The following is a 27,973-nucleotide window of genomic DNA, read 5'->3' as shown; positions in this document are numbered from 1 at the left end:
GGTATGAAAAGAATCTGCTGTCCTTTATTCATAAACTGATGAAAATCTCTTACAATGCTAGAAAGCCTGAAAATAAATGAGCTACAATCTTCTTGCTGCTGTGTGTATGCAAGAAAAGAAAAGAAGGTACAAAGATATATCAAATGAGCTCCCTCTCTTGGCTGAAGAAGAGACTGATATTTAACTCCAGTTCTTGAGTTGATGAAGAGCTTGAACTGCCTGTCCCCTTCTCCTAGTCTTGATCTTCAATTTGCATGATATTGCTCGAGTCGAATTTGATCTTGAGGGAGGCAAAAAAGGAGTCCAAACTAAAGAAAACTGATGGTTAAGTGCTTCAAAAATTATCTTAACTCATGAATGATCCATGTAGGGGTCTCTAACTGATGTCAAACTGATGTAAGCACCTCCAAAACCCCTAATTTTCAGGCCTTAAATGAAACTCGAGCTGAGTCTGACTTAGAAATATACCTCTTTCCTTTTAGACTGATGTGTGAACTGCTTGAGTGATAGCTTGAACTATAGATGAGCATGATGCAAGGAATTGTAAGTGATCTTGAAGTACAATTATCCTTGTTAGGCTATGAATGACTGTCATTTGTGAAGACTGCTGCAGCTATGACTGAGAAACTCCCATTTTTCTTGACTGTCTTCTTTGCTTTGTTCTAGGCCTCGTTGGTGATTATGACTGCATTTTTGCATTGTGAATGCTCCATGTTCACATCTCTTTTCCTCTTGATTTGCTCTGCCTTTTGACAGTGGCTGGTCTATGATGCTCTCTGTGTATGACAGTCCTGTGATATTTCATTTGGATTGCCCCTTAAGTGCTGCAACACTGTCTCTCAAAAGGCTTTACCTCTGCTCTTTCGTACCCAACCTCCATGGATGTTTCCTGAGCTTGATGATATCTTCTCACTGTCCTTAGGATCACTGCAGCATGCCTTTAATTGTATACCCTGTTATGACTGCATTCCTTTGTCATAATGCCGTTTGAAAAGTTGTCCTCACTGTGACTGCTATTTCTTTTGTGACCAGTGGTGTCCTTAAGGGCTGCTACGAGATCTCTGTGATTGAGATTTCACTGTATTAACCGCATTTTGTTCATTTGGTTCTTCAACTTTAGTAAAGGCATTATATTCTATAGTGATTTCATATTCTTTGGAGGTGAGAGACTGATCTACTGTCAATACATGATCAGTGCCTTTAAAGCCTCTGTGACTGTTGTGATGTGACTGTGATGTATCATGTCATTGTTCTTATCCTGTTTGTAGAAGGCTGTTATAATGCTTTATTGGGCTACCTTTGATGCTATCACAGTGTTCAATACCCTTTTTGATCTTATTCATTATCAGATATGGACCCTTTTGACAGTATTAGGACTGTCATGCCATTAAGGACTGCTGTGTCTTCTTTGACAAGTCTGAAACCTTCATAAATTCATTGTTTGCTCTTTCTCTTTTGTAAACCTGTGGAGGCTTTTCATCATTGGATTGCTTGGAGAATCTTGTGCATTGGCTTCTTGAGACTGACTGTTCTTTGACAGTGATAACACATGTAGTTATGACTGTGTTTTTGTTGGTAATCTGCTCAGTCATCCTTACACAACTTTTTATCTCTGTCATCTTCAAAACAACCAATATGACTGTCTTTGGATTTGTCTTTCACAAGCTTTAGACTGTCTTTTGATGGTTATGAATGACTACAACCTTTACAATCTTTCCTCTGTTTTCTTTGATTGGATTTTCATTGTTTGACAGTGACTGTCATAGTTGATCCTTCTAATGACCTTATCACCGTTTTCATGGCACATTCCTTGCATGCTCTTGGTCACTGTTTTGTGTTTAGGGTATAGTCACTGTCATATTTGTCTTTGATGTCCTTAATGACTATGATCATGGCTGCCTTCTTGTGGCTTTTTGGTGGTAATGGACTGTGTCTCAAACACCATGCTCATTGTCCTCCATTCTTTGGGATTTGGATTGTTTTGTATTGCTAAGGATTTGATTTTGACTGCTGTAGACATCATGATCTTATCTTTGGCACATTGAAACTTTTCCATAATTTGGACTGTCAAACAATTTTTGATTCCATTGTAGCTCATCACCTTCAACCTTTTAAGAAAAGTTAGAAACCTTTGCTTGGCATGAATCCTTGTCTATACTATTCTATCTCTCTGACACGAGACTGCAAATCTCCATTTTGGCACTGTGATCCTTTATGCTGCTCTGTGCTTCTTTGATAGTATCATATCAGGCTCCTACAAGTAGACTGCTTTCACAACCTTTTCAATACCCAGATCATCCTCTATTATGACCACTGATCTGAAAAGTCTCTGTTCCTATGTGAGAATGGTGCCTTCATGTAACAGTCATGGGACTGTGAAAACTCTTTGATTTGTGACCAAACATTATTAACATTTGCCTTTATATTTCTATAGCATATCCTCTGTGCTTCAAACTCGTTGCTTAATCATTTACTCCTGGTGTGTTGATAATGAATACAAATCATTCTTGTCTTTCTAGCACCACTCAGATAATCTGCTATTTCGGCTGTGAGTAATGCTACAGCAGTATCCTTGTCTTATACTGTCCTTGGTGAAACTTTATGATTTGAAATTTTGTGACCATACCCTTCTATTCTTTCTTTTAGAGAGTGCTTTGTGATGCTTCGTCCTTCTTTGCTGCTACTAATTCTTGTCTTTAATCTTATTCTGCTACAGGTCTCTTGTCACTGTGTATTTACTGCATTGTGATTGTATCTGCCTCTGCATACTGTCATTTGGTGCACTGTTAGTCTTAGACTATCTTTATGCTATGCCTTTGACTGGTTTGTCCCTAGGTTGTAGTGTATTTCTATGTAACTTTCTTTTCTTTTAATACCTTAGCCATATGCTATTGTCTCAGATCTCAATTCATCTTTTGTTTCAATCTATACTCCATCTTGACTTACTGCCCCATGCACTGAGACAATCTATGACTACTACTCTTCTGAATCTGTCTTCGTTCCTTTTTCATTGAAATACTCAAACACTGAGAACTCTTGTTTACTGAACAATATCACAAGTCTGGTAATGCCTTTGTATAAGGCTTTTATGCTCTGAGTTTTCTCTGATCTGCATCATTAATGACTGCTATTCTAGACCTCTACGTTGTCACCCACAATACAAAATCCTTGACAAGCTAAGCTTGCCACAACTCTGAATGCTTCCAAAACATAAATAAAGAAAACCCCTTCATAATACATACTATCAATCCTTCTCTTTTCCTTGGAAACAACAACAAGATGACTGAGAATAAGACAGACCTGAATTGGTGCTGTGCATACCCTTTGCATTGGCTTTTCATGAGATGTCAGTGGATTCAAAGAAGGAACTCCTACATCTGGCATAGTTCATATCCTACACCCAAACCATCTGAAGGAACACTTGACCGCTCATTTTCTTCATGATTTGCTTCCCTCGCGCGTGATTCATTGCATGATTTAAATTACTGTCTCTTGGCGGCTTCTTTGACAGTATAACAGCTTGTAGTGACTTTGCATTAAGCTACTTACGCTGAGGAACTCCATCTTTCTTTTCTTGAAATGTTAGCAACCAAGATAGGACTAGGGTAAACTTAAGAAAACCCTAAATGCACATGAAGCTTGAACTCCAAACTTTGAGCTTTGAGTTTTAATTCCCCTCTTCTTACAAAATAAACACAATTGCTGACCTTTCAACGTGGGAGGGAAATTTTTAAACAAAAGAATAAAAATTCTTAAGATGTCACCCTTATAACATTCAAAGTGTTAGATTAATACCTCGGTCTTCTTGGCTACTTAAAACCCTCTTAACCTCTTATAATAAAACTTATAACTCGCTAGAAGGCTAAATAGGTAACAAGATGTGTTCCAAAAGAATCCTTACATCTACAAAAGATCCAAATCATGTAAAAAAAACAACACAGTTTTCAATCACTGCTAGTGCTGTTAGAAGAGCGAAGACAAAAGCTGCAGTAATTCCCTTTGAAACAGAGCTAATTTACTGTGGTGATTCCCCTTTTCGAATTTAAGGTCTCATTAAATTGAACAAAGGCCATTTTCTTAGCAACTTTCATTGCCTTTTCTTTAGAATTCCCTCTCATAGAAGTCTCAAACTGTTCCTCCTGTCTTTTCTACCTTCCACCCTTTTAATATATCCATCTTCAGTCTCCAATATGTAAGAGCTGATCCAATTTAAATCTAGTAAGTTACCTATGTTGTTCCTTATTTCATTGTCATTCCATTGAACAAATGCTTTTTTCTTGGCAGCTTCCACTGCCTTTTATTTATAATTCCCTCTCAGAGGGGTCTTTAATTGTCCCTGGTGTCTGGTTTGACTCTCTCTGACCTTTTCAGTAGATCCATCTTCAGTCTCTAATATGCAAGACTTAATCAAATTTAACTTTAATAAATAATTTGTGTTGTTCCTGTCATTAGGAACCTTCTCAGCAAAATTCATTTGTCCAGAAAGATGGTTCATAACATTGTGTTGTATTCTCTGTGCTTGCATTCTCTCTGAAGATTCTGCCAAGTTTTTTCTCAAAGGATTGCTTCTTTGCTAACAGCTGAAAGGATCAACCAAGCAATTTTGGATTATATTCACTACTTGTAGTGTTGTTTTGTCTATCTTCCTCCCTGTCAATCCCTGTTGACACATGTCATAACTGGCCCCACTTAGGGGGGCAGAAATATTGCCAATGCTTTGCAAAAGGCCCTTCCCTGGAATTAATCCATAAACAGAAATAAGTTTCTCTTGATACGCTAGGGGAGATATTATTGAATATTGTCTTTTGGACAGCTTCGGATTTGATTCTCTAATTATGGAGTTGCTTTGTTGTGTCTCATCTCTTGGAAGACCTGCTGAAGCACTCGTTATTACTGACCCATTATGTACTAAAGGCATAGCAGAAATGAAATGCACCAGTAGACTGTGAATAAGCAGAACTATTTCCCACAAGAGGTAATCCCCCTTCTTCTGGCTAGGATGTCTGCTCGTATGGTAGCAGCTCTTGCTAAATTGTCCGTGCTTCGTAAACATTTAGTAAATGGAGACTTCTTATAGTCATCCCTGTACCTTGAAATTTTTCTATTCTCTTCAGCTTGTAAATCTTGCAACAGGCTTTTCTTGTGCATTTGCTTCTGATAATTATGGGGACAATTCATCTGTGACACACTGAAATAAAACATAAAGATTTGAGAATTTGTTTACAGTTGAAACTTGAACAGTACTCTTTACAAAACATCTTGAGGGTTCAAGGCATTTCTAACCTCTCAATTTTCTTGTCACTATTCTGATAGTCCTGTAAAAGATAGAATGCATCAGGCTCTAGTTTTCAGCTAGGAAAATAAATAAAAATATGCATGAATTAACCTTGACCGGTGCTGAAAGACTTTCATAATCATCAGTTATGTTCAATATCTATATATATTAGTGGTAAATGCAACAAACTTTTAAACTAGCCAGCAAAAACATGAAAATAAAAATTCACAGTGCTCAAGAACTATAAGAAACTGCAAGCCAACACTTCAGACAAAATTTTCTAAGATATTCTTCTACACATAACCACCTCTTTGCTTTAACTCCACTTGACAACCTAAGGAAAACTCTATGTTCTAAACTTGTTCAAAGAGATTATCTTTTAATGAAATTGAAAGATTTATCAAGTATAACAGTGAGAAAATTATTTCACAAATACTAGGAAAAAAAAATTTAGTGTATCTCCACATATAACCAAAAAAAATAGCCAAATATCCACCATAACAATTTCACCTGATAAGTATGGCCTACCTATAGCCTCATCTGCACAAAATAAAGATCATTCTTTGGGCCTAGACGTACATTCACCCAATATTAAAAAGAAAATATTCTAATATTTTGATTGCGACAAATAGAGGGGCTGCAGCCTTATCATTTTTAGTATTTTAGGAAAATAACACACCTCTGCAAGACAAAAATTGTGTTCATTGTCTGCCTCGTATTGGGGGCTTTCCGTAGATTCTACCAAGTCTTTCTCAAAGAATTGCTTCTTTGCTAATGGCTGAAAGGATTGGCCAAGCAATTTTGTGTTGTTGTTCTGTCTCTCCTCCCTCTCAATCCCTGTTGATACATGTGTCATAACTGGCCCCACTAAAGCTAAGGAGGCAGAAATATTGCCAATATTTTGCACAAGATCCTTCCCTGGAATTAATCCGTAAACAGAAATAAGTTTCTCTTGATGCGCTAGGGGAGATATTTCTGAATATTGTCTTTTAGACAACTTTGAATTTGATTCTCTAATTATGGAGTTGCTTTGTAGTGCCTCATCTCTTGGAAGAACTGCTGAAACACTTGTTATTACTGGCCCATTATGTGCTAAAGGCATAGCAATATTGCAGAAACTATGCATAGGATCCTTCCCTAGAGTAAAATGAGAAACAGACTGAGTTCTATCTTCATATACACTTGGAAAGACTGCTGGATCTTCACTTTCATATCCTTTTATGGAAGAAACGCATTGGTCTGTCTCACGGTAAACTTGGGGAGAAGCACCATTTTCATTACCAGTCTCGCCTCTCAGAATTCTATCCTGGCTATTTTTTTCTTGTACATTTTGGCTCTGGTAAGGAAGATCATGAAATGCAGAAGTAGACTGTGAATAAGCAGAACTATTTCCCACAAGAGGTAATCCCCTTTTTCTGGCTAGGATGTCTGCTCGTAAGGTTGCAGCTATTGCTAATTTGTTCATGCCTCGTAAACATTTAGTGAAAGGAGACTTCTTATAGTCATCCTTGTACCTTGAAATTCTTCTACTCTCTTCAGATTGTAAATCTTGTAACAGGCTTTTCTTGCGCATTTGCTTCTGAGAATTATGAGGAAAATTCATCTGTGACACACTGAAATAAAACATAAAGATTTAAGAATTTGTTTACAGTTGAACAGAACTCTATACAAAATATCTTGAGCATTCAAGGCATTGCTAACCTCTCAACTTTCTTGTCACTATTCCGATAGTCCTGTAAAAGATAAAATGCATCAGGCTCTGCTTTTTAGCCAGTAAAAGAGATAAAAATATGCTTGAATTAACCTGGACCAGTGCTGAAAGACTTTCCCATAATCATCAGTTAAGTTCAACGTCTATAAATATTAATAGTAAGTACAACAAACTTTTAAACAAACCAGCAAAAAGTTGAAATTAAGAATTCACAGTGCTCAAGAACTGGAAGAGATTGGAAGCCAACACTTAGACAATTTTCTAAGATATTCTTCTACATATAACTGCATAAAACAAAAATAAAAAGCCAAATATCCACCATAACAAATTTCAACTAATAAGTGTGGCCTACCTAGAGCCTCATCTGCACAAAATAAAAGTCACCTATCTATGGGCCTAGAGGCTCATTCACCCAATATTAAAAAGAAAATCATCTAATTTTGATTGCAACAAATGGAGGGGCTGCAAGCATCAAAAGTCCTTTTCCTTTTTAGTATTTTAGAAAAATAACACACCTCTGCAAGACGAAAAATGTGTTCATTGTCTGCTTTGTTTTGGAGGCTTTCGGTAGTAGAATAATAGTGCAACTCTTGATCCAACATTTCAACATCTTGACATCCATCTTTGATGGGAGTCATTGCAGATACTGCTTCAACAAAAGCATGTGGACTGGCAGGTTCATCTATAGAATAGGCAATTTTTGTGTTAGGATGATACTTGGCAAGCGACACTTCTTTTTCTGGTGTCCCCAGCTTAATAGAGAAATTTGGTACTTTTGATGGTGCTGCCTTTATTGGCCAAGAATTTTCAGATGAGCAGTTAACCTGTCAATTGCATGGACATAGATGACAAACATTATCAAATTACATAACTATTACATGAAAAGTTGGTGAAACTCTTTAAAGGGCACTAACACTGGTCTATTTTTTAAACCAGATTATGAATCTATATGAGGACATTCAACAACATATTTTAAACTAAAATTAAATAAGCTTTAGCAAGGAAAATATAAAGGACAAGAAAATATCTATATACCTGTGTGCTAACAGATTTGTGTGAGTCTCCAATTGCTGAAGGGGAGGAGAATGAAACATTTATTGTATTTTTTGGAGAGATGAAAGTATATGAGAGCCTGCTTGATTTCTTAGTCATGAAAGAAGACAAACCTCTATTTGCACCATGTGGAGGTATAAGGAATGAAGAGGTGCGTCTCCGCTCCCTACAAACATCCAATTTCTTAGTAAAGGGCAATATGGAACCAAAATTCTGGCTTCCAAGGAATTTTGAAGAGCATGTAGTTGGATTTTGATCTGAAAACCTCTCAAAATCTGAAGTCGGTGGCTGAAAATCAGTAAGCTTATCTGACTTAATTTTCCTGCTTTCTGCTGTCACATCAACTTTGCAGATGGTTTTACAGCTTGCTGATTTTAACTCAGAAAGCTCACAATTATGGGTTTTCATCCATTCTGATGAACTGGAATTTTCAAGGTCAACAAATTGCTTATTCCCATTAACGGGACAGACAAAAAGCTGACATGAAGAAGACTTGTTAGAAACTTCAGCTGTCTGAATCTTGACCATACTTTTCTTAACTTCATCATTTCCTCTGCAAGATAGTGGTTGGTTGCATGGTTGACCGTGTTTCACTGTTTCATCATCTATAGCCATTTCCTTTTCAAACAAATCTTTTCTGTCATCAATGTCAATTTCCTTGTCATTTCCTCTGCAAAATGGTGGTTGGTTGCATGGTTGATCATGTTTCACTGTTTCATCATCTATAACCGTTTCCATTGCAAACAAATCTTTTTTGTCATCAATGTCAATGTGCCTCTGGCTATTCTTATAACTATCATGGTGATTTTTCAGCCTTTCACATGAGTATAATACTGCTGGATCAATATCATTTTCTTCGTGATCTCTCATGTATATCTCTTTCTCCTGAAATCCACAAGATCAACTAAGTGAAACAAAACCAACAAAATACCAAGCAATATGAGCATGTGTTTGCTCATTGTTTCAATATTAGAGATACCGATACTTCAGCCACTATGCTATCTGACAGTTAAAAGATAACAAGAATATAAATTCAACAGGGAGATCATACAACAAGAGAAGCAGCATAATAGGGATGTCTCCCTTGTTATGTAGCTTACCTGAGACAAAAGGTCTACTCCTTCAACATGAATTGACCTCTCCTCATTACCAGGAGAAAAGTTGCCTTCATGGGTGTCACCGACATTCACTACCGAACAAGGAGAAAGGTTGGATGTGCAATGTAAAGATTCTTCATCAACATTATTGGTAACAATTTTACTCTGTTGACAATGTTTTTCCTGATCATCAACAAACCGAATGAGAGATATATAACCATTAAAAACAGCAGACGTATAATATTCAGACCACTCAATTGAGCAGCTTCAGAAATAAATCTGCTGCAGAAGTCAAAAATACCACATGGCCACCATCAAATAATGCTGTGGCCTTAGGACAAGGAGGGACCAAATTCTGAACAAATAGGAGATATTTCTATTTGTATACAACTCACCTGACCCAAACGATCCAATCTTTGCATATCAACTGTTGTCTGCTCATCATGGTCCAGCCTATCATTCACATCTTTACAAAGATAGGAAATGGATGTGCAACCCGATGAATATTCATCACCAATTCTAGTAACAAATTTTGCCTGTTGACAAAGCTCTTCCTGATAATCCGAGAAAGGAAAAATATCACCTAAGATTATAAAAGAATCACTAGATCTATAACTTCAAATTATGATTTACCACTAAAGACTGATACTATATGATCAAGAATTCAAAAGGTGGCCAAATGATAAAAAGATATTATCTAACAAGAAAGTCCATACCAGCACATCCTCATTAAGGGTCTAAGGATAAGAAGGATAAAAAGGAAGATCATATTCTGAACAAATAGGAGATACTTCTATAGTATACAACTCACCTGACCCCAATGATCCACTCTTTGCACATTAACTGTTGTCTGCTCGTCATGACTATATGTTTTGGTATCATTGTCCAGCCTATCATTCATATCTTTACAAAGAGAGGAACTGGATGTGCAACACAGTGAATATTTGTCACCCTTTCTAGTAATAAATTTAGCCTGTTGGCAAAGCTCTTCCTGGTCATCCAAAAGAGGAAAACAAAACCAGGAAAAATACAACCTGACGTTATAAAAAGATCACTAGATTTATAAGTTCAAATTTTGATTTCCCATAAAAAGACTGATACTACAGGATCAAGAATTCAAAAGGTGACCAAAATATAAAAAGATATTATCTGAAAAGAATATCCATACCAACGCATCCTCATAAAGGGCTATAGGAGTGTCTGGACCAGATTCAATTTGCTGATTAGCATGATGGTAAAAAAATTTCCGATCATCAGTACCCAATGATACAACATACAATAGAACTTTTTCTGCTTCAGATGTCTTAGTTGTATTACTGTTGTCCATTGTTGCAGTTTCTGTCTTTGGATTTTCCCCAGTGAACTCTTCAGTATGGATATCCACTGTTGAAGGGATAGCATCTTCCTCAAAAAGTTCTTTCCGATCATCAGTACCCAATGATGCAACATACAATAGAACATTTTCTGCTTCAGATGTCTTATTTGTATTACTGTTATCAATTGTTGCAGTTTTTGTCTTTGGATTTTCTCCAGTGAACTCTTCAGTATGGGTATCCACTGTTGAAGGGATAGCATCTTCCTCAATCGGCTCTTTTCTTTGAGATTGAATTTCCAAAGAGAAAAATGTACTTTCATAAGGACATTTTGATGCAGTGAAATCTTCCCTATTATTGTGTATTTTTAGTATAGAAGAAATGGATGTGTTCCCTGCATCCTCAGGTAAGGTTGTAGGAGTTGCTGAGACAAACTCATTTGGCTTATCAACCTTCAACATTGAAGAGTTAGTTGAATAAGTATTAGATGACTGAACAACCCTATTAAAGAATAAAAATATAATGACTGAACAACCCTATCAAAAAATCAATATTAGATGACTGCACAACCCTATCAAAGAATTAAAATTAGATGACTGAACAACCCAAGCTTTTCCAATGACAAGTGAAATCAAAATGCAATTATCAAATATACCATATAGCTTATCATATAATTAATTTCAAATTTTGGCTTCAAATATATATGTGATGGGCAGAAGTTCAGGATTACAGTTTCCTGTATCTCCTCAGGTATACCCTTCTGCTCCACACGATTTAAGTTTAAAAGATATTTAGTTTAAATTGATTCAAACAGAAATAGTAGTGGCAAATACCTTCAAGATCGAAGTAAGAGCATCTGCCATAAAGGAATTTGTTTTATTTGCAGGTATTCCATGTTTCTTACAGAGATTTTGAAGCTCTTTCCGGGGCAGGCTGTAATAATCAACCTCTGGCTTATCAACCTTCAACATTGAAGAGTTAGTTAAATAAGTATTAGATGTCTAAACAACCCTCTTGAAGAATCAATATTAGATGACTGAACAAACCACGCTTTTCCAATGACAAGTGAAACCAGAATGCAATTATCAAAGATACCATATAGCTTATCATATAATTAATTTCAAATTTTGGTTTCAAATAAATATGTGATGGGCAGAAGTTAAGGATTACAGTTTCATGTATCTCCTCAGGTATACCCTTCTGCTCCACATGATTTAATTTTAAAAACTATCTAGTTTAAATTGTTTAAATAGATTCAAACAGAAATAATAGTGGCAAAATACCTTCAAGATTGAAGTAAGAGCATCTGCCATAGAGGAATTTGTTTTATTTGCAGGAATTCCATGTTTCTTACACAGATTTTGAAGCTCTTTCCGGGGAAGGCTGTGATAATCAACCATTGACTTATCAACCTTCAACATTGACAAGTTAGTTGAATAAGTAGTAGATGACTGAACAACCCAAGCTTTTCCAATGACAAGTGAAATCAAAATGCAATTATCAAATAAACCAATATGACTTATCATATAATTAATTTCAAATTTTGGTTTCAAATAAATATGTGATAGGCAGAAGTTAAGGATTACAATTTTCTGTATCACTCCACATAGTTTAAGTTTAAAAATTATATTGTTTAAATTGTATAAATAGATTCAGGCAGAAATAGTAGTAGCAAATACCTTCAAGATCGAAGTAAGAGCATCTACCATAAAGGAATTTGTTTTATTTGCAGGTATTCCATTTTTCTTACACAGATTTTGAAGCTCTTTCCGGGGAAGGCTGTGATAATCTACAACTGCCATCGGTGTTGCTGCCCTGCTTAGACTTGCAGCATGCACAAACTACAGGATCTGGTATAATGCAACCTAAACAACACCAATATCCTTCCAGTAGACTTTCCCTGAGCAGGTATAGTGATTAATGCCAAAATTCTGAACCATTGACAAAATAACATATCCTTAATTAGTCTTGCAAAATAATGAAGGCCAAACTAACAATATAAAATACAATCCCTGAGAATCAAAAAGCTTAAGTTTGATCAATCGCCAAAAGCATAACACTGCAAATAAGCATTAACTAGAGTCATTGAAAGTCCATTGTTTTAAACAAAAGATGTAACATAATAATGTGGGTCAAACTCAAATCCAACTTAAATATGTTTTAACTACCATTGAAGAAAACAAAGAGAGTGCTTTTGCCTAATCATCAAATATTCTTCTTCCTATTTACAGTATTGTACATGTTTGGCATATTAATTCAAGAAATGAACCGAGCTGTTAGATCTAAAAATGCAGATTCTGAGGCCCCTTATGAACGGGTAACTAAAGACACAATCCACTGGATACTACTAGGGTTTTTTCTGCGGCGGTGATTCATTGAAAAAATTGAAATGCTAAAACCTAAAGAAGATAAATTTGTCTTAAAATACAGAGCATGGAGCATTAGGATGGACAGTTTGAGCAGCCATTAGAAAATAGAAGATGGAATTTTGCAGCATCCTCTTGTACTTTTAAGGGAGATAATTCTACCAAATGGAACCCTATATTTAGTTTTGGATTCACAAGTCTGAGAAACTGGAGCAGAGCTAAAAATGTGATATTACACCAGAACATTTTAGTGTAAATCACTCCAAAATGTTCCTAACAGCACCTGTTGACAAAATTCCAGTAGCCCCTTGGACCATTTCCTAAAAAGGGTAAGGTAAAACTGCAAACCCTTGATAAGTATTCTCAAAATCTAGAAGTAGAATTCCTATGCACATACCGCTGAAATTTTTCTGTTGAAAGTAAAGAAGAATAGGACATGGAATCTGAAGCGGCAGCAAAACTATGTGACATTCTCCTAGACTAAGCTCACACCCACACCCAACATACTTTTCAGATCTTGACTATAATGCTAGTCAAGTAGATGCTAGTGGCAGTGAATGGTTGTCTTTCATCATTCTGTCTGCAGTAGATGATTACATTGCATAAAAATAGCCATATATTATAATTTTAACTTTCCTGAAAAATCTTCAATCCAGCAGCAAAATACTTGACAATGATGAGGAAGATGTAGAGATTAAACTCCATTAAGAACTGAATCTTCTCGCCTTTCCTCCCAATAATGATTTAGATTTTATATGTATTTTTCTTGCTTCAAATTTGTTATAATGATTGAAGTAATCAATGGTCAGTTAGCCAATAAGTTTGACTCTTTGAAATCTCATGCCGTATGTAGAAAAGGAAATCAACTCTGTAGATCTTGTTTTGGTGTCCAGAATAAAGTTAAGAGTTTGATTTTTGGTCGTTACTGTTCAGATTTTTGGGCTGCTGGGGTCACATTTCAAAATTGAAATCATGGAAGCTATAAGGTTCCAAATAACTTATGGTATTTGTATGACTTGACATATAGAAAATTGCCCATAAATGATTGCCCTCTTCAAAAAGTTAAATATAAAAATTATTTAGAAGAACAGAATCAACAGCTTTTATCTGTAGAAGACTACTACAAACATGATGTATTTGAAAGAACATGGTCAAAACAATTTTTGTGATATGGAAGTCTAGAGGTTCTTAAGAAACCCTTATCATAGCAGGCCAGCAGCAACTAACCATTGAAAAAGGATGCCAAAGCTAAGTCTCATGAATCAGAACAAATTTTACAAATCTAGTCAGGCTATTAGAATAACAAAAAAAGAGAGAAGAAAACCTTTTCTTTTTTGTCTGAGGGTGTCCCATATGGGACAGTAAATTCCAAGTTGGGACTTTCTCATGGGTTTTCTGATGACATGAACTTTCTGATTGGCTGACTGTCTAAGAAAATAAATTATATTTTATCCTCATGAATTCAAGAAGTTTATAAGTGGTGGAAACAGGGCCTATAAGAAAAGATATCAATGCAAAATTGACAGCTTCTTCCGCTTACAATTGAAGGGCTGCCTTCTTGTGTCTCCAAGAGGGATCTTTTATATTTGCTGCATATTGATCAGCAGAAGTGTGAGTCTGAGGTAGAGTATTTCTAACATTAGCAGAAGCGTAGATCTGAAAACCCAGTTAAGGCAAAGTAATTGAAATATAAGCAGAAGCCTCTGTGCATTGTGAGCCTAATTTGCTGGGATTTGCTTTCTGGTTCTGTTTTCATTTTTTAAATTCATTGTGATTGACTGTCACAGTCTGTGTCACTGTATTTAGGACTAAGACTGCCTAGTGCTTTGGCAAAAACTCATCAGCTCTCAATTTGAAACTTAAAGGTTTTAATAGACTGTTCATTTTTTTTATTAAATTTTTTTCACACTTATGCTTTGTAACTCTTGTCTGCATTGCTGGAGTCTATTGGTTTTCCCTGACCCACTTCAGCAACTGTGCCAAGTGTTATCAGAGCAGTTTGAAGTATCTAGGCATTCTCTTTGGGGAGGAAGAGACCCTAGATACTTTGGAAGCATAGAGCTATTGGAAGCCATCAAAGATTTACAGGTCAAATGGAAGCCATGGAATCTGCCAAAAAAAGAAAGAGTTTTAAATGTGATTAATTCAAAAAAAAAATGAGGAGTTAGAAGAATACGATGAAAGGGAAATCAAGGCTATTGCTAATATGGGAAGCACACCTTGGATAGAATTACCCAGTTATGCTAGCAATCTGAATTCGGAAAAGTTGATTGACTAGATATTAGACGTGGAGAAGTACTTCGATTTGGAGCAAACTGAAGACTACAAAAGGTTTGCTCCAAGAGGGCCATGCATCATGTTGGTGGGACCAAGTACAACAAGAAAGAATTTGTGGACCAAAAAAAAGATTCACAGTATGGGTTAGAATGTTAAGTGAGACAAAACGATAATTTTTTGCCTTCTGATTATTCTATTATAGTATTTAAGAAATTATAAAATCTCCACTGCACAGATTCACGATCACAGATGACCATTCTAAAATACTGAAGAAATGTTTCAAGGTACATTAATGGGTTTAGACTAACAATTAAAGATGAAATTACTGATAAAAAGTTGTCCTAACCTTGCTTTTCCAGTATTTGTATTTAATTGTTTAATTGTATTTCATTGTCACATTTAGTTTTAATTTGGCAATTTGTAGTTTTCACTTAATTATCGTGAAAGTTGAAAAATGCAACTATGACAACTTGTAAGGTGGATAAGTGTTGTTGAATTAGAAAGAGCATGAAAGTTGACTTGGATAAGATAGGAATACCTTTAGTTTGCATGTGCACATTACCAAAAAGCTAAATAAGATCACGGGTTAAGAGCTTTAGTTAAAAGAGAATGTAATGTACCCAATTAAATTCACGCAATATTTGTCTCACTTTATGAAATTTTGTATTTTTTCTAAATTTTGAAAACCAAGCCAAGCTGGAATGGCAAATAAAAATTGAAAAGAATTGACTGAAAACACAGTAACACATCCTCAGTTGCTTATTCAACACTTCATATGATCAATCTCGTCAATTACAATTGCTGGAAATAAACCCTAGATTACTCCAAACACTCGGATCTAAATTAAAATAATCATGTTAGCATCATTCAACATCAGATAGTAACTTTGGGAGCCCATAGAGATTTGTTTTTATTTACCCACTGAGCTGGAAATGATTACAATGCATAATACAGTATTTTTTTCTGATTTTAGTATTAAAAGATCGATCACAAAATGCAGATCTAGACATCCTTAAAGAGTCTTGTTTGACTTCAAATACTGGTATGAAATACTGTAGGCTGCAGTAGGGATTTTAGAATTGTGGTGGCTGGTAAAATGGTATAAAAGTTGCTATGCAGGAGCAAACAATACTAGTACAGCTCCCCACCAAGTCTCATCCTACCCTCCTTGATGTTGATAAACTATATAGAATGATGACAAATGGCTGCTATGATGTATAAAGGTTGTATGGGTGATGCTATTTGACCCACAAGTGCCGGTATTCCACTGATCTACAATAAATGCTAGGCAACGAATGACTAATGTGCACGCAAACCCTTGAAAAATCAATAACATATGATGTAACAATGTCCTAGATATAGCTAGCGCTCAGATCCAGCATGAAATTTTGATAATCAGCCACCAAAAAATGCAGACATCACTTGTAATCTAGCAAGTAGGGTTTAAAAGTGAAAAAATGTTGGCAATAAATTTCCTCCTCAAAGTGGTGTCTCAAATCTAGCTGAAAATGATGATGAACAGCAGCAATAAATTCTAAAAATCCAACAATGAAACCCTCCAAGTGCCAATCACCAAATGTGCTTGCAAACTAATCGCTTCTCGCTGGGATCTTGCTTGAAAACTTTAAAAAATAGCAAAAAAAACTGTAGCTCCACTATAGCAAACTGAAAAAAGGTCTTCAAATCCACAACAACAAATCAACACAATTGTGATCCCCGGATGAAATCATCCCAAATGGGAAACAAGGGTTTCCATCCTTGATACCAAATGTGTAATCCAAGAGGGTTTCTGTCCTCTCAAACTCAAAACAAACCAAAGGTTTTTGCCCTTGGATGCCCTAGATTGAACAAACTGCTCAAATCTGAAATTTGGATGTAAAAAGGTTAACTTGAATGATCTTAAATGAAGATAGGCACCTCCTTGATACCTTTTTAAATTGTGCCCTTGGGTCATAAGATTTCCCTCCAAGTATTTAAAAACACTTCTTTATTAAAAAAAAGAAGGTATTTTACAATACATTTATTTTGATATTGATGTTTAAAAACACCTTTTTTATTTTAATTATAATAATTTTATTAAGTCCCCCTCAAAATTATAGATTATTGAACCCAACTTAAATAATGTTATTAATTATCTTAATTTTAAAAAATGGGACATGATAGGGGCTGCTTTTAGCCCATGCTTTTCTCTAACAATTTTGAAAACCATTGGCAGTTTCTAGTTTTGGGTCTTGCATGGAGATATTGGTGCCCATGATTTTCTCTCATGATTTTAGAAACCATTTATGGATTCTAGTTTTGGTTATTGCCTATATATAGTGGCTCATAGTTTGAAGAAAGTTTTTATGATTGTACGAGTTTACAAAAGGTTATATTACCAAAATCTCTCCAGCCTTCTATTGTTTTTCTCCTATGAAGGCTTGAATGTGTTGGTGCATTGTGACTGGATTTGGTACTGTGAATACGTTAGTTTGAGCTTTCGAGGCTGGGTTTTGTGATGCCCTTAGCTAAACACTAAAGAATATTCCTCTATTGTGCCAAACTCAACATTTATAATTTAAATAGGCTCCCCTTACCTAGAAGGGATGATTTATAAGACCATTTAAGTGGTGCTACACATTTCTGCTACATAGATTAAAAAAATGGATATCCTCAAATTAGGATACAAGAGGGTGATGAGTGGAAAACTGCTTTGAGAACTAAGGATGCATTATATGAATGGTTAGCGATGTCCCTTGGATTAATAATTGCCCCAAGTACCTTCATGAGACTAAGGACTGAAATACCAATATTATATATGAGAAATTCGTTGTGGTTTATCTTGACAATGTACTGGTGTTTAGCAAAACTTAGGAAGAACGTTTGTGACATTTGAGAGGTTATACCAAATTTAAAGCAAAGCTGCTAACAAATCTGAATTGCTCAATTTTTAGGGAGGAATTGATATATTTGAGTTTGTGACATCTAGAAAAGGGTAAAAGATGGAACCTACAAACGTAACTACAATTCGTGAGTGGCCTACACCAAAAAGTGAAAAGTAAAAATCTTTAATAGATTGGATAGTTTTAATAGAAAATTCATGACATTTCAATGGAATTTTTCCACTATTGACTTCTTGTATGAAGAATATATTTACATAAACAACAAAAGTAGAGAGACGCTTTAATGTTTCAAGGGGATTGTGATAAAAGTGGTAGAGTCACTGAAGTTGTGCTGCGTTAAGAGGGCAAACCCTAAGCCTTCTTTGCTGAAAAATTAAATGAGGCAAAACAAAAGTATTATGCTTATGACCAAGAGTTCTATAACACCATCCAAGAATTGAGGAAATAGAGGCACTACTTATTGCCTAAAGAGACTGTTCTTATATAGTTCATCAAGCATTGATGTGAACAACCTAGAGAAGCTGAATGAAAGACCAATGATGTGGGTTAAATACCTACAAAGTTACTCTTTTGTTTCGAAGTACATGTTTGGACATTCAAATAGATAAGCTAATGCACTAGGTTGAACAATAGATTTTTTGAAGATTATGAAAAGTTTGAAGTCATTGATCTTGAATTCGTTGATATCTAGAGGGCACGTCAAGATGCTACGGTACTTAAGGATTTCTTTATTCACAAAGAAACTTTGTTTAAAATTCAGCAATTATGCATACCCCAAGGCTCCATGAGTGAGAACTTCATAACGTAAATGCATGGAGGGGATCTTTGTGGTCATTTTGTAAGGGAGAAATCCTTTTACAGTTTGAAGAGAAATATTATTGGCCATCTAAAATAGAATCTAGAGAAGTTTGTTGCCAGGTGTAGAATGTGTCAACTTGCAAAGGGCATAATAGGAACACAGACTTTTATAAGCCATTGCCTTTTCCAAATGGATCATGGGAAGATATTAGTATGGATTTTGTTTTGAGATTACTTAGAACTTACAAGGGAAATGATAATATCTTTAAAGTCATGGACAAATCATCCAAATCTCACTTGATACTTTATAAGAAAACCAATGAAACATTAAACATTGCTAGATTATTTTTCTAGTATGTGGTAAGATTGCAGCATTTGTCTAGAAGTATCACATCTAACAAGGATGCTAAGTTTATGATTCATCTTTGGTGGATGCTATGGCAAAGATTGTGGGTGATAGAGGATTTCATCCCCACCCTAATGGAAAAACGGAGGTAGTTAATAAGAGCCTTAATAATCTACTTCGAAGTTTAGTTGGAGACAAACCTACTTGCTTGGATTTTGTTCTTGCCTAGGCAAAATTCACCTACAAAAATTTAGCTAACAAGTGAGCTATTGCTTCTCGTTCCACATTATCTATGGAAGATCTTCAAGATGTATAACAAATTTGATTACGGTGGTTGCTAATAGAAAAAATGCAAAGTTCGAGGACTTCATAGAATATATATGCAACAATTACATGTGGAAATAAGAAGTGAATTTGGAGAAACAATTAAAATACAAGGAAAAGGCCAATGAGAAAAGGAAAGTGGGTCAATTACAATCAATGATGCAATTATGATATTTCTACGAAAGGATAAGTTTCCCAAGGGGACCTATAATAAATTCAAATGCAAGAAAATTAATCCCTATAAAATTAGGCAAAAACTCTCTGACAATGCATATGGAGTTGGTTCTCCAACATTGATAGATATTTCACCATTCTTCATTATTATTAATCCACACACATGTAGATGATTACAGTGGGTTGCTATAGACAATGATGATGCTATTTACATTGCATTGCCTGCTAGAATTGGTAATCATAAAATACTATAGGTTTGTGATGAAGACCAAAAACAAAGATTATAAAGAGCATTTGGTACGATGGAAAGAAAAAGGGGGCTATTGAAGATGACTGGTTTTCTAAAGCAAAATTCGCTCATTCATTTGAGTGAAGGGATAGTTCTCACACTATACCTTCCGTATATAATAACAACTTAAGGTCCAAGGGCAATTTCAATCAAACCAGAAAAATGGAAAGAAAAATATTCTTTACTTTTTTTCCTAATTGTTTTGTCTATAGGTGTTTGATGTGGAATTTCCAAGTTGGTGCATTCTCATTGGATATCTAATATCATCAACTTTCTAATTGGCTAAGGGTCAATTCAAATCAGGTTTCAATTTATCCTTATGAATTGAATAAGTTTTGAAGTGGTTGAAATAGTGGCTATAAAAAACAATAACCATGACACGTTCAAGGACATCTTCTACTGTTTGTTACCAAAAACGAAAAAAGAGGCCATTGTTAGCTAATAAAATTGCCAAAAGCGTTGTTTCTATTTTTAACATCCATTTCTAGGAGTATGGTGATATTGCTCCATTTCAAGAAAAATCTTTTTGTTACAAGATTCATTTTATTTTTTAACTTGAACAATTTTTATTATATCTTGAGTTTTATAAAAGTCGTTTTATGTATTAACTTTTATAAAATATCATTGCCTCTATATAATGTAAAGAACTATACAATTAATATTATTTTTTTCGTTGATTACTATTTAATTTGAATGTATAAATAATCAATATTTTAAAAAATAATAATAATAACTTATTTTTCATTATAAATGAATAATTATGTATTTAACTATTTAATTTCCATATATAATTAATATAATGATACATTTTCTATAATATTATAGTTAATAAAATTAATACAACTAATTGTATCTAAAAATTATGGGATATTCCCTAAGACAAATCACAAGTTGGGATGGGACGTTAATGGAAAATGGAACAGCCTCAAAATCTCCCAAGGGTACTGTTGATGTGTTTTTTAGGCACATGCGAACACAGAATAAAATACCTTAAGTATCTTATCCTCTCTTGAACAAAATCTCTCAAATGTTGAAGATTTGCTTAAGGATCACTTGAGAAGACTCCAAGGTTCATGAATGTAGGGTCACTACATGTGGATAAGCTCTGTTGGTTTGATGTGATTATGCTGAAATCATAAGGGGACTTACGTTTGAATGCCTAAATGCTTGATTTGCTGGAACTCGATCATCTGATGTTGCTATATGGTGATGTTGTTTATCCTAAACTAGCTCGAGTTTGAAAAAATGGCAAAAGGAAAGGGTTGAGAGAGTCTATTCTAAGACCTGGAACGTAAGAAGATAGTTGAATGATTAGCTGGAATCCTACTGAGCGAGGTCTCACCATCAACTTGAACAATTTGACACAAGCTCACTGCAATCTTCTAGGGATATTTCAAAGATATTCGAATCAATACCGTTAAACATCGATCACCATTCCAGTTAATGCATAAGCAATGAATGTAGAACGATTCGAAGTTAAGCTCATATCATTCCAGTTGACCACACAAGGCATGCTTACAATCAGTAAGAGGCTAGTGGTATGGACTAGGCAGATTCCACATGAATACATTCAACAAATTCCTCCATTCAATCTAATTTATTTATCATCTAACGTGAAGATCCATCAAGAAACCATGCACATTGTAAGAAAACAACACACTTCACCATAACTTCAACGAAAATGGAGTTCATTTACATCTCTTAGGCAACAATTTCTGCCTTCTCCTCCTACTCTACTCTAATTGCTATTCTTTCTTCAAAACTATCTATTCTTCTATTGCTATTAACTATTAGCTATTAACCTTTACAAATGAAGAGCTTGAGCCTTTTATAATGCTCTCAATACAATTCAATGGCTCAGATCCATTTGAAATCAATGGCCGAGATTTTACAATGAAAACCCTAATTAGGGTTTGTTACAATAAACTCAGTTCGGCCAATGAAATAATTACAACACTTTGGTATGACCAATAGATAACGAGAGTAGGTGCCTCGAAGTTTGTGCCATCACTAGTGAGTCAAGTTCATTGAATCAAGACAAGCTGATGTAGACCCTTTCTGATTGGTGGAGTAATGACTGGGATGCCACGTCAATCTTGCACTTTGCTTGGTCAAGGAATGTTGAGCAATATCTCTTGATACTCAACATTATTCAATTACTCAATGTGATGATTGATGAGAAGCGAACTTTGATTAACTCTTCTGAAACTATCTGCTTCTTTGATCATGTTTGATATTGTGTGATGACCTTGATTGTTCCTCCTCTTGCTCATGATGTACTTTGAGTGGATGGTGCACTTGATTGAATGTAGCTCTTCATCATACTGACTTCAATTCTTGGATTCCCAAAGGGAATTTAAAATTGTAAAACATTCTTCCATCATGTAGGTTATCCTTCCTTGATGCTCTAGTGTTTGTTGATGAAGCCTCTTGATCTTGCATTGTGGTGATAGGAAGTACGTGTCATGGTCAAGTCATTCCTTCTATCCTTGCTTGTATATCCTGCCTTATGATGATTCTATGATCTCTCCTTTGCCATCTTATGATCTAGTAGCACTTTGAGTCTTCTTAATGCACTTGAGGTGTTCTTGATGTTGATGGAGATCATGAAGGCCTCTTCCTTGTATCTTGACCTTGATGCTGAAATTCTCTCCTTGAGATCCTTGTTCCGATCCTCCTTCAACCTGGCCCCTTTGATCTCTTTCCTTACCTCCTACAAAATGAACAATTGTACATCAAACACACATGATATACAGCTTGATCTAATCTTTGATTTTTTGATGATTTCTTTCTAAATCTAATCAAAGGACTGACAATAATCAATGAATTCGCTGTGTGGAAGGCAAACTTAATGTCCTAGAGCAAATTTGGGCTATCTTAAGGTGAATTCGCTGGCTGATAAGCTTGCTGGCTGAGCAAATTCGCTTCTCTTTGGTGCTCAAATGATGAATCTCGCCTGCTCCAAAGATTAGACCTACATCTCCAATGATGAAATTCGACCTTATGCTAATGGAATTCACTAATGTTTTGCTGAAGTTCGCTAATTCTGCTCCCATTTTCGCATTTGAAGAGAAGAGAATGTTTGAGTTGATGGTTAGAATGAATGTTCTAACTTCTCCTTTATAAGCACTTAGGGCAAAGGTCATGTCTTTTGAGTATAAGGCCGAATCACTTTAAAATAGCAAATCACCTTTCCCATGCTGGTCGACTTTACCTCTTGGATTTGAGGAATTTGTTTAATACATGATTTCAAAAAATTCACTTTATGTTCTTTGGAAGGACAAGATCCAAATAAAATTTCGCTTCATGTCCTTTGGAAGGACAGGACTTAAGTAAAGATTTTCACTCTATGTCCTCTCCAAGGATATCAATTCAACTTCGCCTTAGGATCCTTCCAAAGAATTTCACTCTATGTCCTTTGCAAGGACAGGCCTCAAAAACAAAATTCGCTTTGGGACCTTGATGAGGTACATCACCTTAGTCAAAATTTCGCCCTTGTACCTTGGCAAGGTATGCTCATTATGAAAATTTTCGCTCTTGTTCCCTAGGGAGGTACACAACCTTGGTGAAATTCTTGCCCTAAGACCTTGGCAAGGACATGAATTAGATGGAAAATTCGCTCTATGACCTTGGTAAGGTACATGACTTGTTGAAAGAATTTCGCTCTCTGACCTTGGCAAGGACAAGACCTAAAATATAATTCGTTATATGTGGTGGCCAATACCTAAAACATAATTCGTTATATGTGGTGGCCAAGGTACATTGTCTTAGGATGAAAATTCGCTCCAAGTTTGAGGCAAGGTACATGATTTGGAGAAATTCGCTCTATGTCCCTTGGAAGGACAAGGCATGAAATGAAATTCGCTCCAGGACCCTTGGAAGGACCGGGTCAAGTTCGCTTAGATCCTTTGGAAGGACAAGGCTCTTCATAAGGAATTTCGTTCTCTGACCTTGGCAAGGACGAGACCTAAAATAAAATTCGCTCTCCGTCCTTAGCAAGGGCAAGGTCAAGGTGAGAATGTTCACTCTATGTCCTTAGCAAGGACGGGGTCTAAATGAGAATTTCGCTCAAAGGACATGACTTGAGGCAAAATTCCCTCTTGGCCTTGTGTAAGTTACGCACATGATTCTAGACAAAACTCGCTCTAAGACTTCTCCAAGGTACACCAATTGGACAAAATTCGCCCTAAAGTCCTTCTAAGGTACACATCTTCAAATTCGCTCTAAGGTCTCTGTGAGGTACATACTTGGCAAAAATTTGTTCAAGGACCATGGCAAGGACAAGAAACAAGTTCGCTCTGGATCCTCTCCAAGGACAAGGTCAAGGTAGAAAATTTGCTCCATGTCCTCTCCAAGGACAAGACTTGAAGCAAAATTCGCTCTAGGCCTTTGGCAAGGAAAAGGTCAAGTTCGCTCTAGGTCCTTTGGAAGGACAAGGTCAAGATGAAAAGTTTGCTCTATGTCCTTTGGAAGGACATGACCTTGAAGATAAAAATCGCTCTTGGACCTTGGCAAGGACAAGACTTGGAGGTGAAATTTGCTCTTGATCTTCACTTGGATAGATTCACTCTTGATCTTCACTTGGAGAAATTCGCTCTTGACCCTTAGCAAGGTACGAGAGCTAAATGCAAAAATTCACTCTGGAACCTCTCCAAGGTACATGACTTGATTTTGGACAAAATTCGCTCTGGGACCTCAGCAAGGACAGGATATCAAAATCTCGCTCTAGGAGCTTTGCAAGGTACGGGGTCTCATGTCCTAAGCAAGGTACAAGGTGTCATGTCCTTAGCAAGGTACGCATCCTTAGGAAAGACTCTTGACTTAGTCCTTTCACCTAACTTTGCTCAGTTTGTTCAATCCTCAAGTCTTTCACCCATAAATCATTCTTGCCACATGCTTGATGACTTACTTCAACCTAACATGATGACCCTCTAGATTCTTGAGAAATTCTATCCCTTCAATGCAAAGACTAATAGCAAAGACTCTAACACAACCAAGAAAGAAAAAAAAAAAAAAAAAGTGGGGTGGTCCCCATTTGCAATGGGGCGATGTGTGAATACCTCACAAGAAGTACAATTCCAATATACAACAAAGAAAGATCAACGAGACAAAATTAAGTGGTGTCCACCTCCAAAAGGGAGATTGATACTCAATTTTAACAACACAATGTGTGCCAATCCAAGTAACTTTGGGACAAGCGTTGCTATAAGAAATGAGAACAAGAATTTGGTATCGGCAATTTCTAAAAAGCTTCAAATTGGAACCCACAATGAAGCAAAATTTATGGTCCTTTTAATTAAATTGTAACTATGCAAAAAGGAAAGCATATACAATTTAGACATAGAAGGTTACTCACTCACAAATCTACATAAATGCAATTTGTAACTACCATGTGTTAAATTCGAAGTTGCAAACATTGCAAAGTTTAATAGTTCAATCTTGGACTACATGGACAAAAAATCAACAGACTTTGCTATCAAAAGAGGTGATTCGCATGGCAAATTTTCTTGCTAATCAAGCTTGTGAGAAAACTAAAGAGGAGATCATTTCAAACAATAAAAATAGGTGGAAATATCTTCCACTCTGAAAATTTACAATAGATACTACTACTTTCTTCATGGGATGTCTTACCACCCATTCTATGATGTACTATGACGATCATTCAAACCCGGAAAACCGCAGACGGAATACATCTGTAAGATTTTATCAGCTCTCTTCATAAATTGATCATTTAGAATCTCTTTTGTACAACGCAATTTGCAAAATACAATTCATTGGTTAAAACTGCCCTTGTTTGACCAAGGAGACCTTGATCCAACTCAAGAAGATTTTCAAAATTGATGCAAATGAAGTTGAGACAACAATTAGGAAGGTGATCAATAAAAAATCTTCGAGGATGGTCATGATAGTGACAACCACATATTAGAACTATTAGTGAGCAATTATATACTAGTTCTCACAAGAAAGTGCTAGGAGAAACATGCGATGGTTGGTTACATCAAAGATCCTTTAAAGCCCTTAGGATTGATTCCAATTTCTGCATTCAACAAAAGGCCAAGGACTAGTAGTGTCAGTGGCATCTTCAATATTGCTATAGCCAGAGCAAACAAACTTCAAATAAGCAATCACCTTGTTCAGTTCTAGAAGGATTCGAAAGGGAATATGGAAACATTCAATTTTTTCATTGGGCACTACGACTCACTGCTATCTCCACCACAAGTTGAACACACCTACGTCTCCTAATTCATCACAAGCCCAACCAGGCAAATATATCTTAAATGTAATACCCTCATCTGATGGAGCCGATGTAATCCTATATATATATATATATATGCACACACAAAACAACGTGCAATATTTTCAAATTTCATTTCTCATTGTGTTGCTATTATTGTCAAGTTTTAAGTGTCTTATTTTTGGTAAGATAGCTTTTGCCTGCAGCAGGGATTTTTCGATTGGATGCATATTGATCAGTTGACCAAGTTTTAAGGCAGAGTATTGTGATATCAGCGAAAGTTTCCAAGCATTGTGCACCTATGTTTGTGGCATTTTATTTTCAGTTTTGTTTTTGTTTTTGTTTTTTGGAATTCACTATGACTGTCTGTCACAACCTGTATGACTGTATTTATGAGTTTGGACAAAGACTGCCTTCTGCTGAGGCTGAGCCTCATTGGGTCTGTATTTGAAATCTAAAGTTTATAATAGATTTTGCATTCAATTTTTTTCATTGAATTGTTTTCAAGTTTCCTCTGTGTAACTCTGGTCTCAATGCTTGCAGTATGCTAGCTTTCCCTGACCCACATCAGCTACTGTACCAATTTTGGCAAAATGGTAATTTTGAAGTCATAAGATCCAAGGCCAAATTGTCCCAACATATAATGGAAAGCAGTCCATAACTTTCAAATATGTATGGCAAGGTTGTGGTATACATTCAAGATTATGATTTAACATTAAATAGTTATAAGGTAAATTCAAGATTGCACCATCAGAAGAAATCAACAAACCTAAGTTACTGTGTAATATATTTGAAGATTCAACCCCGAAATTTTGAATCCTAGCAGGCTAATCAGTGATAATCGCCAATATCCAAAATAATAGAAACTACAAAAGAAAACCCAAAAACCAACCAGTATCCAAAAAGAACTGAAAAATCAAATCCGCCAATGACCGTCAAAGATCACAAACAAAACAAACATGGAAATCTGAATCAATTAAAATTCTCTTTAAGTCTTCAAGGGATTCTGCTGAAATGGTAATAAGGAACAGTCACAAAAGCCCAATCAAGTTAAAACCCTATCATTGTATAATGCGAATTGGGTTTGTAGATAATGGCGAAGTTGCGGTGTATTAATCGTGGGGTGCATTCAGAGTAGCAATTTAATGACTCATGAATCATGATGATGGAGCACATTCAAGGTTGATTTAACGATTATGGGATACATTTAGTGTGACCCATGTTTATAAATCTCAAGATTGTGATCCATAAATCATCCCACACAAGATTAAACAAACCACATCCACACAAGATTAAGCAAACACCATTACTTCCAAAGATTCGACCCAAATTTCATAACATAGAAGTCATTGTCACTAAAAATAGAGCAGTTTATTGTCATAAAGAACCCAACCACAATCACCAACGATCACAGTCAATCTCTTGCCAACGCTAAATTCTGAATACCTTTTGCACCCAAGACTTAAAACTCTGATTAGTTATCGAACAAACACAGAAAACCATAACACATTGCCAAAGCAAAAGTAAAAATGGCGTACCTGCACAGTGAGAACGAGATGCCAGATATATTTCCTCTTCAACAACACGCCCCAGATAGCTGTAGAACCCTCTGAAAACTCAGCTAAAGATAGCAGAGCCCACTTGCTACGGCAGTAATAATAGTTCTTCTTAAAAAACGCGCCCTAGATAATTACAGAAGCCTTGAAAATCCCTCCAAAAATAGCAGAGCCTACTTATTAGAAGAGTACGAATTTTGATAGAACATCTGTGCACAAAGAAAGGATCAACCCTGCATGGATACGATTGCTGAGCGCTCAAAAATGTCCAGCGTAA

At 35.8% G+C, this 27,973-nt stretch overlaps 1 protein-coding gene across 1 annotated transcript; it reads right to left on the bottom strand.

Moving 5' to 3' along the window:
* Positions 1-27,951, bottom strand: LOC131063979 (uncharacterized). The gene is made up of 14 exons (XM_057997986.2): positions 27,679-27,951; positions 12,129-12,380; positions 11,733-11,861; positions 11,283-11,411; positions 10,305-10,901; positions 9,948-10,127; positions 9,532-9,690; positions 9,140-9,319; positions 8,022-8,924; positions 7,502-7,810; positions 6,977-7,008; positions 5,955-6,888; positions 5,284-5,315; positions 1-5,188 (listed from the first exon to the last, which is right to left on the bottom strand). Exons 2-14 carry the CDS (start codon positions 12,249-12,251, stop codon positions 4,960-4,962), a joined length of 3,936 nt encoding a protein of 1,311 aa, XP_057853969.2. The 5' UTR covers positions 12,252-12,380; positions 27,679-27,951; the 3' UTR covers positions 1-4,959.
* Positions 27,952-27,973: the final 22 nt, after the last annotated feature.

This window comes from Cryptomeria japonica, chromosome 11 (assembly GCF_030272615.1).
Source record: "Cryptomeria japonica chromosome 11, Sugi_1.0, whole genome shotgun sequence".
Lineage (NCBI taxonomy): Eukaryota > Viridiplantae > Streptophyta > Pinopsida > Cupressales > Cupressaceae > Cryptomeria > Cryptomeria japonica.
Note: the sequence above shows the minus strand (reverse complement) of the source record. Positions and strands in the feature narration are given on the sequence as shown.

What these genes read in the sequence shown, in the direction of transcription:
- LOC131063979 (XM_057997986.2), bottom strand. Translation starts at nt 12,251, where the DNA reads ATGGCAGTTGTAGATTATCACAGCCTTCCCCGGAAAGAGCTTCAAAAT. An exon ending in CTCTTACTTCGATCTTGAAG is followed by an intron (nt 10,902 to 11,282) that starts GTATTTGCCACT and finishes TCAATGTTGAAG; the next exon opens with GTTGATAAGCCAAATGAGTT. An exon ending in GAGTAGACCTTTTGTCTCAG is followed by an intron (nt 8,925 to 9,139) that starts GTAAGCTACATA and finishes TGTGGATTTCAG; the next exon opens with GAGAAAGAGATATACATGAG.